Raw genomic sequence first — 16,008 nt, forward strand, 5'->3', positions numbered from 1 at the left:
CCCCCCCGCAGATTTGAAATGTCTGACTTCATGCTGTTTTGTGTTGCCAGCTAGTCTCCAGTTTTCATTAATAGATTATTGGTCTTATAGCATAGATCCATATTCAGGCTTCGTTCTCATTTCGTTGTTCTCTCTCTCCCCCCTTCCTTCCCCCTTCTATGTATAGCATATGTGAGTGTGTGCTCATATGTATGTGCATGGGTGTAGAGGCCAGAGGTCAACACAGGGACTCTTTATCACTGAATCCAGCGTTCACTAGTTTTGCTAGCTTGGCTACCAGTAAGCCCCTGGGTCCCCTCATATGAGCCTCCCCAGTGCACCCCCACATTCAGTTTCTAATGTGGGTTTTGGGGATTTGAACTGAGGTCTCCACACTCACACCAGAAGCAGTTTTCCAACAGAATCATCTCCCCAGCCCCATATATATATATATATTTCTTTTTTAAAAAGATATTTATTTATTATTATAAATAAGTACACTGTAGCTGTCTTCAGACACACCAGAAGAGGGCGTCAGATCTCATTATGGGTGGTTGTGAGCCACCATGTGGTTGCTGGGATTTGAACTCAGGACCTTTGGAAGAACAGTCAGTGCTCTTACCTGCTGAGCCATCTCACCAGTCCTATATTTTTATTCTTTAATCTTTGTTTACAGTCTTTTTTGGGGGGAGGGTTCAAGACAGGGTTTCTCTGTGTAGACTTGGCTGTCCTGGAACTCACTCTGTAGACCAGGCTGGCCTCCAACTCAGAAATCCACCTGCCTCTGCCTCCCAAGTGCTGGGATTAAAGACATGCGCCACCACTGCTAGGCTTGTTTACAGTATTGTTCCCCCCCCCTCGATTGTTCTTCATTCCCTACCTTCTCCCCCCAATCTCCAAGAGAATGTCCTCACCCCCCGCCCCCATCCCACCAGACCTCCTGACTCCCTGGGGCTTTTATTCTTTTTAATAGAAGTATATATAATTTCTGTTGGGTTGGGAATGTAGCTCGGGCATGGAAGGAACATTTACTTATCTTTCACAAGGCCCTGGGTTTAGTCCCTCAGTACTGCCAAGAAGTTCCGGCATATCAGTAGCTTGTGGAAATCCACCTTAACAGTTGTGTAATGAAGCTGTTATCAACAAACCCTGCTTGCTTTTGGGTTGTGTTATGCTTGCCCCACCCCACCCCTCCCCACCCCCACCTCCCCGCCCTTAAATGTTAGTAAAGCATTGGCATTTCTTGGTAGCATGACACTAGACACTAGGTTTAAATGCCTGGGTGGGCTGTAATCAGTGGCCAATCAGCTGGCACCCAATGCAGGTGTTGACACCCACTGGAGGGTAATCGAGACTGTCCATCTTAATTTCTGGCTTTCCAGGTGGATGCCAAGCTCCCCATTGGGACCCCAGATTACATGGCTCCAGAAGTGTTGACCGTGATGAACGAGGACCGAAGGGGCACCTATGGCCTGGACTGTGACTGGTGGTCTGTTGGAGTGGTTGCTTATGAGATGGTTTATGGGAAGACCCCATTCACAGAGGGAACCTCAGCCCGGACCTTCAACAACATCATGAACTTCCAGGTGAAGAATCATTAGAATTTGAATCAATAATGCTGAGTGCAAAGCAGAGCAGCTTTGAGCATTCTCTGGAGGGCCAGTCATGGGGGGGTAGGCACCTCAGCATGTTAGATTGTACTAAAGATGAAAAATGGCTGCCTTCTTAGCTCCATCTTCTTATTGATTTCGAAATGCATCTTGAGTTCACGGTTGCCAAATGTGCATAAGTGTGAGTTTTGGAGTTGACCAGATAGCTCCTTAGCTCCCTTCTTTTTCAAACAGCCCTGGGAGCTAAGTATTACCACCTCACTCACATGCTGGTGAGGAGACTGAACCAGAGAGACTGAGGGAAGGCCTGAAGCGGCACAGGCTGTCTGAATGTGATGGGGGATGAAGTGAGCAGAGGAGTTAGGATTGTAGTCACATATGTCTGTGTATCATTTCCTTGGAATGATTGATGAGGTTTTTTTTTTTTTTTTAATGTATAAACACTATTATCGAGGCTTCTCTTGAGTTGAACTTTCTCTTTAGATAACCCTTGGAGCTAATTCCCATCCTCCACCCAGTCTGCTCAGTCAGTAACCCAGGCCTAGCAGAGCTGCACTAGGTACCACAGGGAAGCAGGTCATCAGCGGAGAGCGAGCAGGGAGGCATCTCCACCTTCTCTCCTCACCATGCCTCAGAAACCACACAGCACATCATGTCCATACAGAATCGGAACACAAGTGCGCGGGCAGTGGCAGTTGGATCAAGCATTCAAGGCCCCTCTCTTTGGCTACATTTTGAGTTTGAGGCCAACCTGCATTATATGACACCCTGTTCCAAAAAAACCAAATGCAAAGAAGTGTGACATGCAGCGGGAGTGTGGAGAAGGAAATGGCAGGCAGGGAAGTAGCCAGGGAGAGCTGCGGGGTGAAGCTGGGTCTAGGCTGAGAACAGCGTGAGGCATGCAGGGAGCTGGAAATAGCTCATTGCTGTCGGACAACAGAGAGAGAGATGGGGAGTGCTTGAGCTTAGATGGGGGAACGATGCACAGGTCAACTCACAAAGGACGTTGAACCCCAACAAAAGGACCAGGCCCATTGATGTGAGCAGGCCACTTATTTCCGGAACACGCCTTTGGTCTAAAGTTATGAGAGCACAAAACTTTATTTAAAAAAAGAAGAATGAAAAGAACCTGCATGTATGAGAGATTTACCCTCTTCATTTCAGGACATGAACCGAATCATGGCTAAGGAAATCTTTTTTTTTTTTTTTTCTTTTTTGAATAGCGATTTTTGAAGTTCCCAGATGACCCCAAAGTTAGCAGTGAGCTCCTTGATCTGCTTCAGAGTTTGCTGTGTGTCCAGAAAGAGAGACTGAAGTTCGAGGGTCTCTGTTGCCACCCTTTCTTTGCCAGAACCGACTGGAACAACATCCGTAACTGTAAGTAGATCGTGCTCCTACATCTGGGGCTTGGGGTCGAAAACTCCTGCAAAGCTGCCCGAAACTGACATACATGAGGCCTTCAATTATTTACAGCCATAGGAAGAGCTAAGGATGCAGCTGTCTTTGATTGAAGTAGCTTGTTTACCAAGCCCCATCTCTCCATGGCCACCAGAAATTTCTAGGAGTTAGAGGTGCAAGTGGCAGAGTTCAAAGGTTGTTCCTGGGCCTGTCAGTTTCTTCCAAGAGGAAGCACAGCCTGCCTATTTCATCTTCCTAAGGGGATGTGTGTGGGGTGTGTGTGTGTGAAGAGCAGAGGTTGGCAGCTGGGGCTCTGCCTGGGCCAAGCCTGGGATGAGACCTTGAATACCTGGCTGTGTTGCTACGCTTCCTCCGAGGTGTTTCTCTGCTCAGAAGCATGTGGGATCTGAACCTCATACATTCAGGGACTCAGTCATACTTCACTGTATAATCAGTTTAAACTGAATCACTTCATTAAGAACAAGAATCTGATTTACCATCGCCGCTGCTGCCAAGAAACGTGTTTGTCTGTTTATCTTTATGAGTTGGTGATTTTCTTCTGAAGACTATTTTTAGTGTGTCGTTGATTGAAGGTGACCCCTGACCTGGCCCAGTGATCAGCACAGAGTAAAGTGTTGGCTGGCCTGTTGCGCGTCTGTGTTTACTTTATTTTTGGTGTTGATGGGAGGCAGGGGAAGTGGAAGCTGTTTTTAAGTGTCAAGTCTGAGCTTCTAATTGGAACTGTGATTACAGGTTGAAAGTCCCTAATCAAAAAAGAAAAAAAGAAAAAGAAAAAGAAAAAAGAAAAGAAAAAGAAAGAAAGAAAGAAATCTGAAAGTTTTGAGCACCAATATGATATTCCAAGTGGAAAATTCCCTCCTGGGTGTACCCTCATGAGCAGTTGCATTAAATATATAACATTACCTCTAGCTATGTGTGCGGGACAAACATGAAATACGTGCTTAGACATGGGTCCCAATGTCTATCTCATTTTTTTCTAGATGTAAATATTCTAAATTCAGAGGAAAATCTGTCCAATTATTTAGGATTAGGGACTGTGTAACCTCTTATGCCTCAGCTGAGGTGTAAGAGTGGCTGGTGTCTTGAATTTTTTCTGTTGCTTCTGTAAGGTATGCTGACTGCAGCAACTTCAAGGAGAAAGGGTCGACTCTGCTCACAATTCAAGGGTAAAGACCAGCTTGGTGGCAAAGTTTGAGTGGCAAGAGCTTGAAACAGCTGGCAGTTCACATCCACAAGCAGGAGGCAGAGCACTGGCTGTTGCTGCTCAGCTCAGCTCTGCTCCTCTCTCAGCTCCAACAGTCCAGGCTCCCACCCAGGGAATGATGCTGCCCACAGTGGGTGGCTCTTAACCACCTGAGTTAAAGCAAATAAGGTAACCTCCACACAGGTGTCACGTTTCTTAAGCGAGTCTAGGTTTTGTCCAGTTGACAACAGTATCACTGTTGGGATCTAGTATTTTGAGCAAAAGGCCGTTTTGGTTTTTCTCTAACCACCTGCTGAGGTATTTCAGTAGACTGTATTTCTATAGAGCTTTTCTGACAGCTTTTCTTCTGTGTGCTAGCCTTCCAACCCTGTGGTAAAATATCCAAGGAAAATCAACCTGAAGTGAGAGAGAATTGATTAGGGCTAATGGTCTTTAGAGGTTTCAGCCTGTGGCTCAGTGCTCTGATGTTTTGGGTCTGTGGTAGCTTAGTGCTCCATGGTGGGAGCATGCAGTGTGAGGCTCATCATGGCTTAGTACTCCACAGTGGGTGTGAGGCTCATCTACCTCATAGTGGATGGGAAGCACAAAGAGGACCTGTACCTCAGTGTCCCCTTTGGGGTACTTCAGTGACCTCACCCACTCACCAGGCCCAACCTATGAAGGTTCCACCATCTCCCAGGAGTGCCATAGTATGATGGCCAAGCTTTCAACCCATAGCCTTTAAAAAGAGATAAGTCCTAAGCCATAGCATTGGGTAGACATGCTGGTTCATTTTTCTAAGATTCAGACATTTCCCTCCTAGTTTTCCAATGTGAGACTTTTTAATCAGTAATATATTTTCATTCTCTCCATCAATGCTCATGGAAAGATTTGATAGACTATCCTTTAGATGCTATTCAAGTTCTTAATCTTTCCTTGTCTTGCCTTTTTATCTCATCTTCTTGAACAAGCAATTAATGTTTTTATGCATGAGCTTGCTAATTATCCCTAACGACACACACTTCCACTTAGGCGAGTCGGTGAATGGTGGTTAACTATCTGAGTAACTTTATTTTGTGTTTTGATAGGATCTCATGCTGTTTTTGCCAGGAGAGTTTGCCCTCCCTGTTGGGAGGGAGGTTGGTCCCAGGGACAATGTCCCCCCCCACCGGATCCCCAAACCTGAGGCGGCCCAAAGTTGGTCTGTATACAAAATGACACATCAATTGCATATAGTGGGCAAGCATCTTCCTGTCTGCTTTCAGCCATGCCTCAACGTGTCTCAACACTTGATATGGAAACGTCCTGAATAGTCATTGTGATGTTTCATTTAGGGACTTGAGGACCAGAAACAGCAGGGGGAGGTGCTCAGCATAGACACAGTGTCCCTCCAGTATTTTGAAAGAAAGATTTTATTTTACTTATAGTTATGTGTGTATGGCAGAGGTGTGCAAATATGAGTGCAGTGGCCTTCGGAGGCCATAGAGGACTGGACAGCAGTGGTCTTTCAAAAGGTGGAGAAAGGGCTGCAGAGGTGTTCACTAGTTAAGAGCACCTGCTGCTCTCTTTCCCAGAGGACCAGAGTTTGATTCCTAGCATGCACGCACACCTGCACCCATGCATACACCCATGCACATACCCATGCCCATAAGGACCCTGATGACTTATTGACCACCAGCTCCTGGTGTCAGTAGTGGCTCCAAAGACTCACAAAATAGGTTTGCTTAAAGAAACTTTCAAGTTCAGTCAACCTTGTATTTTATACTATCAGACTTGCAGAACAGTTGCAGAGTTGACATAGTACTTCTGGACCTTTGGCTTCCTCGTCTCCAGTGTAGATCACTCTGACAGAACAGCACCTCCCTTGTCAAAACTCAGACTAAAATTTTCTTATAGTATCCTTTGTGTTTTATTTTGTTTTGGAGACAGGGTTTCTCTGTGTAGCCCTGGCTGTCCTTATAATATTCTTCTTAAATGAGAGACTTTACATGGATTTCACCAGTTTTTATAGTTCGAGTCCCTCTCCTGTCACAGACCAGATCACATGATGTTTATTCTTTGTAGCACTTTCCAGTTTGGGTAGCTTAGGTGGAGCTGGGAATTTCATTCTCTCTGAGGATTGGTAGGTGCCTGGTGAGCTTCGACCATGCAGAGAGGTATGGTATTCATCCTGTGCCCTCTAGCAGGTGTTTCTCCTTTTTCTTTGTGTGTTTGCAATCAGCTCAGGGCCTTGTGAATCAGAACACCGCTGTACTGGAGATCAGAGCTGTTTTCTAACATAAATTACGCCTTTGTCCAGCTCAGTTCCTCACAAACACACTCGGAGTGACTCTCATCAGCCCAGAGACCTTGCAGCTGTCAGGCTTCCCAAGTTCACGGTCAGCGCGGCAATGCCTTGTGATTCGTGCCGCTGAACACTTCAGCTTCCCACAACAAGATATTGTTCCTTGATGAAAGCAGCGTTACCCTCTTTGCAGTCTCACCCCTAATTCTTCTTTTTCTTGTAACCAATGAAAGGAAGTGCTGCTTAACACAGCAGGTAATAATCATCGAAACGCATTATCTCGAGAGGTGGTCCTGGTGGGATGCTGATGTGCAGTTTAAGAAGGGTCCAGGCAGGTTGATTGACACCATCGGGGGTGTTGGATGGTGGGGTGGTAGCAGGGGAGGGAAGACTCACTTCTGCTTCGGCTCTGTGGCGGGCAGAGCGCCCTTGCCCTCCTAGGTGCAGTAGGTCACGACCCAGGCAACTGATCAGTTCAAGTGTTCTTCTGGTAAGGCAGCAACTCTGAGGAGTTACTGCCGCACAGGTGTGTGTTCAGGCCCCCATCGCTCAGATGCTTGCTCCCGGCCTCATAGGATGATGGTGTGTTCTCCACCTCTTGCTTGTATTTCCTGTCTGAGCTCCAGGGACTCCTGGGTCTCAGCAGGGACTCCCAGCGGCTGCCCCAGTGTTTCAGGTGCTTTTGAACCTGGCTTGATTTCTCTGGAGTCCTGGGAGCCAGTCTGAGCTCTCCACTTTCATACTTAGGGGGTTTCCTGGCATCCCTCTGCTCCTGTCTCAGGGAAGGTTTTACTGTCTGGCACTTGCCCAGGACACATCTTTTAACATGTTTCCCCCCAACAGAACTGGCACACTTACACCTTTCCCCCAAGGCCTCCGTGTCCCAAGGATGACAAAGGTGTAAATGCGGGAGGTGACAGTCTCTCCTTGAGCATCTCTGGAGAGTGTTCCGGAGAGCCATTGTTGTGGGCTTTCACTCCTGACACAGTCCTTTCAGTGTTCTCAACATGAAGCAGTTCTTGCCAGGTTCTTCCAGTTTTCCAGGTCTGTAGTATTTGTTCGCAGAGAGTACATTTTGTTTTGATCCATCCACAGTGACTCAGTGGTAAGCCCATGCTGATGGCATGTTGACGTCTTTTTCCAAATGGATGTCACTTTCCCCGCTCTTCCTGGTCCCGGGCAGGTGGGAGCTGGACTGTAAGAATCTGCTTACACGACTGTAAACCTTTGGGATGGGAGGGTGCATCTGGCTGAAGAGGAGGCACCCATTGCCGAGGGACAGTTTTTTTTTTTCTTCTTTGAGACAGGATTTCTCCGTGTAGCCCTGGCTGTCCTGGAACTCACTCTATAGACCAGGCTGGCGAGGGACAGTCTTGAAAATCTTGTGTATAAAGTAAGCACTGCCATGTAGTGGTGCTTGGTTTTTCCTCTTTAAAATCACAGACCTTTAGTGTGGTCTTCGTTTCTTTTATCCCAGGACAAGACATTCTAATATGTCACATGGTATTGCTTCAAAACCCTTGGGTTTTAGATCCATCTTACAGATGTGGATAATACTGTAATTTTCTCAAGCTCATGGAGAACCAGTGTGGTTTTGAGTCACATGGATTGTTAGACATAAGGTTTTCTGCCTTGCAGTTTCCCTCACTGAGTTACGGAAATCACATACGCCTTACCTTAAACAAAAGACGACCGTAGACTCCGCCCTGGAGACCTGTGTCCACTTGGGGCATCTGCCCTTGTGTGCTTTGTGTCCCAGAGCTAAGCTGGGAAAGGACATTGGACTGATGTCACCCCTTAAAAATTAGGATCTGTCGCCCCAGGGGCGTGGCACAGACTGTCCTGTTTATTTAGAGCAAGGTCTCCCAACTTTGGCACTGCTCATGTTTGAGGACAGACAATTAGTGGTTGTAGGGCTGCTGTGTGAACCGCAGTGTACCTCTCAGCATCCCTAGCTTCTACCCACAATGCTATTTAGCATTGTGAGACTCCACAAAAAAAAAGTCTCCAGACATTGCTTTTGGTCTCTTGGGGGGGGGACCAGGAGTCAAGGGATTCAGTTGTACCCCATGGAGGATTTCATGAGGAAGAACAACATTCCAGTAATGTTAATTCCCCAAGGCTCTATTGCTAATGAGCCCCGGAACAGTTGCCAGAGGTCAGTAGGATGCTTCTACCGGACCCCATGGACCAATAGCACTGTCATCACCTGGGAGCTTGTTAGAGTCGCAAAGGCTCCGTCCTAAGTTGGAAGCTGTGTTTTAATAAGATCCCTCGGTGATCCCTGTACATATTAAGGCTTACAAAGCTACTGGGGAGGAGAAAACCAGATGTGTCAGGCTTAGCATTTCTTTTTGCCCATCTTTGTGGGTCTCCCTTGTTTTGACTTATAGGCTCTGGATGGGAGGGGATGCTTTTTGGCTTAGGACTCCCATGGGTGGATGTAACTGCTTAGAATAGTTGTCTTAATTTTTAAAAATTTCATTTATTTATTTACAAGAGTGTGTGTGTGTGTGTGTGTGTGCGCGAGCATGTGTGTGTATATGGGTGTGAGCATATGTATGTGAGTGTGTATGTGTATGAGCATGTGTGTATGTGAGTATATGTGTTTATGTGTGTGTGTGCATGCATGTGTGGTTTTGGGGGGTGTACAAATGTTCCTTGGCAGTATGAGTATGGGGAGGTCCATGGACAACTTGCGGGAGTGGGTCCTGGGAATCAAACTCATGTCATCAATTTGGCAGCAAGCACCTTCACCTGCTAAGCCTGCTTGCTGAACCAGAATTGTTGGATTTTTATGCTATACTTGTGAGGAATGTAAAACTTTTCTCTTAGATAGCCTGTACATCCTTCAAGATGATGGTGTGACCCCCTTCTTCATTTGATAGCCAAAGGGGATTTGCTTCTCTCTCTCAGTCCCCACTTTACTGTTGTCTCTCTTCCTGTCAGTGAAGGATGGGTTAAGCATCCTTCATTAATACCTCTTAGGCAAGTATTATATTGGAATGCTAAGCACCTACTATGTGCCAGGGTTCTGCTAAGCATCTTACTGTCCCTTTTGCTCCTCCCTAGACTTCCAGTGAGTCAGTTCCTAGAATGAATCCCACAGTATAAAAGACAACACTTGGGGGTGAAGCTGTGAGCGCTTAGTGAAACTCCCAGATCCTGTAGTTGTCGGTGCTAGGCATGGAATTTATATCTTTCCAAATCTAGCATTTTAACTTTTATCTTGTTTTGTCTGTGAAAGCTATTTATTGTTTTGTGTTTTAAAGATGTGGCCTTACCATGTAGCATGTGCTGTTCTCAAGTTTATGTTCCCCCTGCCTAAGCCTCCCAAGTGCTGGGATTATACAACCATACCATCTGAAATACCACTGACTAAAACTTAGCTCTTTAGGTATTATTTCTTTTGAGACTGCTGGAATGGTAGAAGTTTGGAGTGATACAAGGAGCTGGAACTATGGCTCAGTAGTTAGGAGTACTTGTCGCTCTTGCAGAGGACCTGGGTTACATTCCTGGTGCCTTGACAGTAGCTCAAAATGGTCTCTAACCTGGCCGAAGTTCCAGGAGATTCACCACCTCTTTCTACCCCCTTGGATATCAGGCATGCATGCGACACACATACATACGATACATGCAGGCAAAACACATGTATACACAAAATATAAATAAATCTAAACAAAAAAAATCTAAAAAAAACTAAGTGATAGAGACAGTTGTAGAGTAAGAAATCTCTCCATCCCATTCCCAGTCCTTCCTTCTTTCTGAAATATTCTGTGTTAATATAAAATACTATCACCTCCTGTACTTAAGACTGCGTCTTTGTTCTGTTTCTTAATAACTTAGATGTTTTTACTGGCAGGCATTTATGTGCATCATTGAACGAGGGCAAGGCTTCATAAGACCCTACTCCTCCAACGGCTGTTTCTTGTGGACATCATTTGTCTCTCTCCCAAACAAGGCCCTGTGGCAACACCCGCCTTCTGTCTCTGCCCTTGAGCGTTTCACCTGTAGCACACACTGTGTGGTGTGTGATCAGTCACTCGGTCTTAGCCTCTTTTTTTTTTAATTAGATATTTTCTTTATTTACATGTCATATGGTATCTCCTTTCCCAGTTTCCCCTCCGGAAAACAAACAAACAAACCTGTTCCCTTCCCCCTCTCCCTGCTCACCACCCAACCCTCTCCTGCTTCCTGGCCCTGCCATTCCCTTACACTTCTTAAAAGGGAGAACAAAATAGCCTCTTTCAAAGCTGCTGGGTTCAGAGCCCCCATTGCCTGGCCAGGTCTCTGGTGGAATTGCTTTGTTTCATCAGCTACTGTGAAGAGGGTGCAGGTGAGCCTCTTTATGGCTCGACTGACCCTGAAATGTGTCTCTCTGCCAGTCTCCTGGTCAGCGTAGGAACAAAAGGAAGCAAGGAAGAGGAACTGAGGCCCCCAAGGTATCAGCAGCCAGGAGCAGGAGGCCAAGGGGACAGTGGGTTGCTATAGAGCATACAGGAACTTAACTGGCCAGAACATGGCAAAGGAATGATGGAGAGATGCAGGCAGGACTTGATAGTTTCTTAGGGAATTTGCAGGGGATATTTATGCATCTCCTGGGGGCTGTTCTGTTTTTACAGAGTAAGTGATGAAGAGGAGAAATAGGCTAAAAGGAGCTAACTGCTTATGAATTAGGGTTATAGGCCTTTTCTCCTCTAGTGAGAGTTTGGAGGCCACATCAGCGGTATTAAAAGTATATATTCTACATTATAAATGGCGAATACTGCAGTGTTAAGATGCAGGAGTGTTGCGATCTGGGTGGAGAGTATTTCAGCTTCATTGTCTAAACAAGGGACTCTTCCTCTGTTACTGGTGGAAGGGTGATCTGAAATCTGTTTCCTGGTGGGCTTAGTGAGGAGTTGTATGGACCATTAAGGGAGTCATGTTTCATGAAGGGTAGAGGTCTAGAAGGATTTGTTCTCAAAAGACTTGGTTTTCTACATACTGACTTTTAGTGGAATTTCCTTACTATATTTCTCATAAATTAGGCCCCTTGTGATGTGATGGACTGTGTCCCTCCAGGGTCTGCTATTTTTTTTTTTGTACCCCTCAGCCCAAGCCAGTGATCCAGTCCCAGATTTCAACTGGGTCAGTTCTAAAGGAGATAAGAAAATGCTTTTCCATGGAGAAGATGGGCAATGGGAATAGGTTTGTTAGGGAACCCAGAAATTGGAGCTTACCCCCCCACCCCCATTTCAGCTCTTGCTTGCTGAAAGCCCTTTCATAAACAAGCAGGCATGGAGATGATTTGGCCAGTGATTCAGAATTATATTAAACATCTGGGACTCTGTTCAGCAGCCAACTCTCCAGTCAATCCTATGAAGAGTGTTGATTGCATTCATGCTCATTTTCTGAGGGTGAAGGTTGGCTAGAATGGAAGGGGACTGCTGGGGGAGTCACAGGGATGACAGCCTAAGGACAGAGAGCAGGTGGCACTGGTGCTCTGTGGCTTGGGGGTGGCAATGGTGGCAGTGGTTTCCAGTGTGTTACTTCAGAGACAGTAAATACGGCCAGTGTTATGCACCCTGGTGGCAGATACTCAACGGCAGCACTCATAGTTGGAGACCGGAGACAACCCTTCCTGACTTACAAAGGGATACTTGACAAAGACTGGCCTTAGGTGTGAGTGTTCAGTAACCTTTGAGGCTGATAAATCTATCCATCCTACAGAAGACCCTTAAACTTGGCTTCATAGGCAGGCTGGCCTTGCTGCCGCAGAGGCCTGTGGGAGCAAGGACAAGAGCCAGCTGGCTGAGTGCCTGCCAAGTCTGAGAAGAGGAGGTGCTGAGCTGGGCCCTGAGAAGGCACGGAGTCCTACCTCCTAGTTAAACATGGCTGGGCAGTCACTCAGCTCTGTGCCTGCTGTGAGCTCCTTCCTCGTGGAAGGGGCGAGTGAGGAGGAGACTAGGTGTGTTTGTTTAATTCTTCTTGCAGGAAGGAGGCAGAGTAGTCGCTCCAGAGCCAGGACACAGCTTTGTTGAGGAATAAGAGACATACAAGTCCATGAATACCTGTATAGTTTAAACTTGGATATGCATATAGATACGTGAAGTCACCACCAGGCTTAAGAAGACAAACAAGCTCACCACCCCCAAAGCATATGAGTTAGGATTGTAGGCCTTTTCTCCTCTAGCATCATGATTCTCTATGATCCTCCCTGTTGTCCTTCCTCAACCCTTCCTTTGTCCCTAGCTACAACAGAACTGACTCCTAGCATGATAGGCAGTTTAGCTTGTATTTCCTAGAGTTCACGTAATTGAACCATACAGTGTGTCCTGTCCACCTTCTCTTACCCCACACTGTTCCCATGTTCCTCCTGCTGAGGCACGGCCCACAGTTCACTGCTTTTTATTGTTGGGTTGGGGTCTGTTGTTTATCTCATCACCTGCCAGGGGACAGCTGGGTTGTCTCCAGGTTTTGGTCCCTGAAATATGATTGCTCTTATCACATGGGCATCGGTCTGCAGACGCATGCATTCATCTCCCCCCCACCCCACTCCGGGTTAAGCAGGGATAGAATGGTCAGACCGAATGTACACATGTTTACCTTTCAAAGAGGACACCTACCTTTTCCACAGCAGTTTCTCCATTTTACTTCCTCAGCAACAGTGCCCTGGGACTCACTAGTACTCTGAATGGTTGGACCCAGAGTCTTGTATCTTGGGATATAGTCAGCTTGGAGATAGACTTGAGTCTTCTCCCCCACGATCCCGATGTAAAGTTCTAGAGGTCTGGGGAGACAACTCAGCTGTAAAGTATGTGCTAGGCAAACAGAATGATCTGAGTTTAGGCCTCAGCTTGATGGAAAAAGCCAGACTTGGGTTGCTCCTGTGATCCCAGTGCTGGGGAGGTGGAGACAGGAGGATTGCCGGAGTACGTGGGCCAACTAGTCCAGTCAGATTGGTAAGCACCAGGATTAGTGACAGACTCTGCTTCAGAAATTAAGGTGGAACATGATTAAGGAGGATACTGGACATTGAACACACACACACACACACACACACACACACCCTCTGGTACCCACAATTACATATACCCAAATACAGCACACACATGAGATCTTCTGAACATTTATATGTACAAGGTTGCTCTCTCTCTCTCTCTCTCTCTCTCACACACACACACACACACACACACGCACACACACACACACACACACAGTCATGACATTTGACTTGGTAAAGACACTATGCCATTATCCCTTAGAATCTGCCCACATTCTCGATCTGTCTCCCTCGCCTCAGCAGGGGTAGAGAGCTTTGGTGCTTTCTCTTCTGGCTCCTGTAAACTGCAGTTAGCTCTGCTGGCCTAGCAGGGAACAGTAAAAAGCACCGCAGTGTCTCGAAACACACCGAACGCATAAAAATGTAGGAGCGCACACTGATGCCAGGAAGGAATGTCACTGGTCACTCCCCGAGGAGCTGAGCCCCAACTTCACTACTCTGACTTTTTTTTTTTGAAAGATTTATTTATTTATTTTATGTATATAAGTACAGCTCTCTTCAGACACACCAGAAGAGGGCATCAGATCATTACAGATGGTTGTGAGCCACCATGTGGTTGCTGGCAACTGAACTCGAGACCTCTGGAAGAGCAGTCAGTGCACTTAACCACTGAGCCATCTCCCCAGCCCTACTCTGACGTTGTCTAATTCAGCGTCACCCCGTCTTTCTCTTTGAGTGTGTGCCAGGGTAACCAAATTTTGATGTGCTAGTAAATGTAAGGTGAAGGAGAGCATCTGAAGTCCACCTTCTGCCAGCCGCTCAGGAAGTAAACAGCTCAGAGACCGTGGCCACCATGGCTATGGAGCCCAACAGGAGGAAGACTCCAGAGAAAGCTCGGGGGGAGGGGGCCTGGGTGGCATCAAACTCATGGACCAATTTTCACATCACAAGAATTGAGGTCAGGGGCTTTGTGCTCCTGAGTGTCATGTGACAGCGAGTTGACCGCCCATCCTTGGGTGATGCTCACAAAAAAAAAAAAGTGCACATGGTCACCCAGAAGGCCCCGGGGTTCATCTGCCAATCAACGAGAAACATGGGACAGACAACTTCCATGGTGCTCCAAGGAAATAGGCAACCAAGTCCAGACTGAAAAATTCTGCAAGGTTCCTCAGACAAATGTGTTCTTTTTCCTCTTAAGGAAGAAGAGTGCCCAGGTTAAAAGAGACATCAAACCAACCAGAGCGCTGGTTGCTGACTTAAAGAGTCTTGAAACACTCGGGGAAAACTGAGCACAGGGTCAGGTATGGGGTGGGCAGTTTGTTACAGGCCCTGTGGTTATGTGTCTTGCTAGTTTTTTTCCCTTTAAGCATTTTAATACATGTATGCATGTGCATTTGTGTATGTTCACGTGTGTGTCCCACATGTGTAGAGGTCAAAGGACAACTTTTGAGAGTTGGCTCACTTATTCACCCACGAGAGGCTTGGGCATCATTTAAGGGTTTGGCTCTCAAGGGCAGGCAGAACCACATCACAAGTCCTGGTTATGTTTCTTCTAAGGTCTTTCTCTAGGACTGGTGAAATGGCTCAACAGGTTAAAAAAAATGCTCTCTGGGTCTTACATGGTGGAAGGAGGAAACGGACTCCTGAGAGCTGTCCTCTGATCTCCACCTCTATTCTCTTATGCACCCCGACACCATACGTACATGTGCTCAGAACTGGGCCGGCAGCAACAATAGTTTTAAGAAGCTCTTATCTGTAGACAGTAGTTCTCAATTGGTAGTAGACATGACAGTATTCAAGGCTTTTTTGATAGGTTGGGGATGCCGTTGTTTGTAGAGAGTGAGGCTATATGTAATTCTGCAAACCCCATCAACAAGGACTTTCCTGTCTTCAATGCCAAGATGCCACTGACAGGAGACCCTGCCCTGGAGCATCCTGCTCCAGCAACAGTGGGCGCCATGTCTATGTCAGCAGACAAGCCAGGAGAGGGCGGGAGCTGCCAAGATAGGAGCTGGGGGATGGCTATCTTACTTCTTAGATATCTTAGGGTGTGAACATTTTGTTTTTTTGTAAACATTTAAGAGTAAAAAGCTTTAGCCAGGTGTGGTGGCATGTGCCTTTAATCCCAGCACTCAGGAGGGTGATGTGAAAGCCAGTGAGTTTAAGGCCAGCCAGGGCTATATACTGTGTCTCCAAGGAAAAGAAAAAAATGAGGTAAAACTTTTAAGTGTTGGAGACGCAGGTCCCAAGATGAGGAGGGCCATAAAGAATGGAGCCGCTCTGTGCTTGTGGATGCATCTGACTCTGGGGGGAGGCGTTGGGAATGAAGATTGCTGGGGTCTGGGAGCAGATCCGGGGACATGGGAACAGGGACGCACCTTTCTGCCTTCTGCTGAAAGGTGACCCGATGGATGTCACCTGACAGAAAACCTCCAAATCTAGACCTGCAGAGAAGTGCACTCATGACTCTTGCAACTGGAAATGGACCTCTCTTGAATATTTCTAGCCTAATGTAGGTGGCTCACAGATTGCTGAATACCTAGCCTGG

General features: G+C 46.7%; 1 protein-coding gene across 12 annotated transcripts in view; it reads left to right on the forward strand.

Moving 5' to 3' along the window:
* Nucleotides 1–16,008, forward strand: part of Cit (citron rho-interacting serine/threonine kinase) — a 172,179-nt gene that overhangs the window by 39,865 nt on the left and 116,306 nt on the right. For all 12 annotated transcript variants that reach the window (XM_031337593.1, XM_031337594.1, XM_031337597.1 and 9 more), the window contains 2 exons: nucleotides 1,362–1,565; nucleotides 2,813–2,966. In XM_031337593.1, coding sequence (XP_031193453.1) covers nucleotides 1,362–1,565; nucleotides 2,813–2,966 — 358 coding nt within the window. The remainder of the gene's footprint in view (nucleotides 1–1,361; nucleotides 1,566–2,812; nucleotides 2,967–16,008) is intronic.

This window comes from Mastomys coucha, unplaced genomic scaffold, assembly GCF_008632895.1.
Source record: "Mastomys coucha isolate ucsf_1 unplaced genomic scaffold, UCSF_Mcou_1 pScaffold22, whole genome shotgun sequence".
Taxonomy (NCBI): Eukaryota; Metazoa; Chordata; class Mammalia; order Rodentia; family Muridae; genus Mastomys; species Mastomys coucha.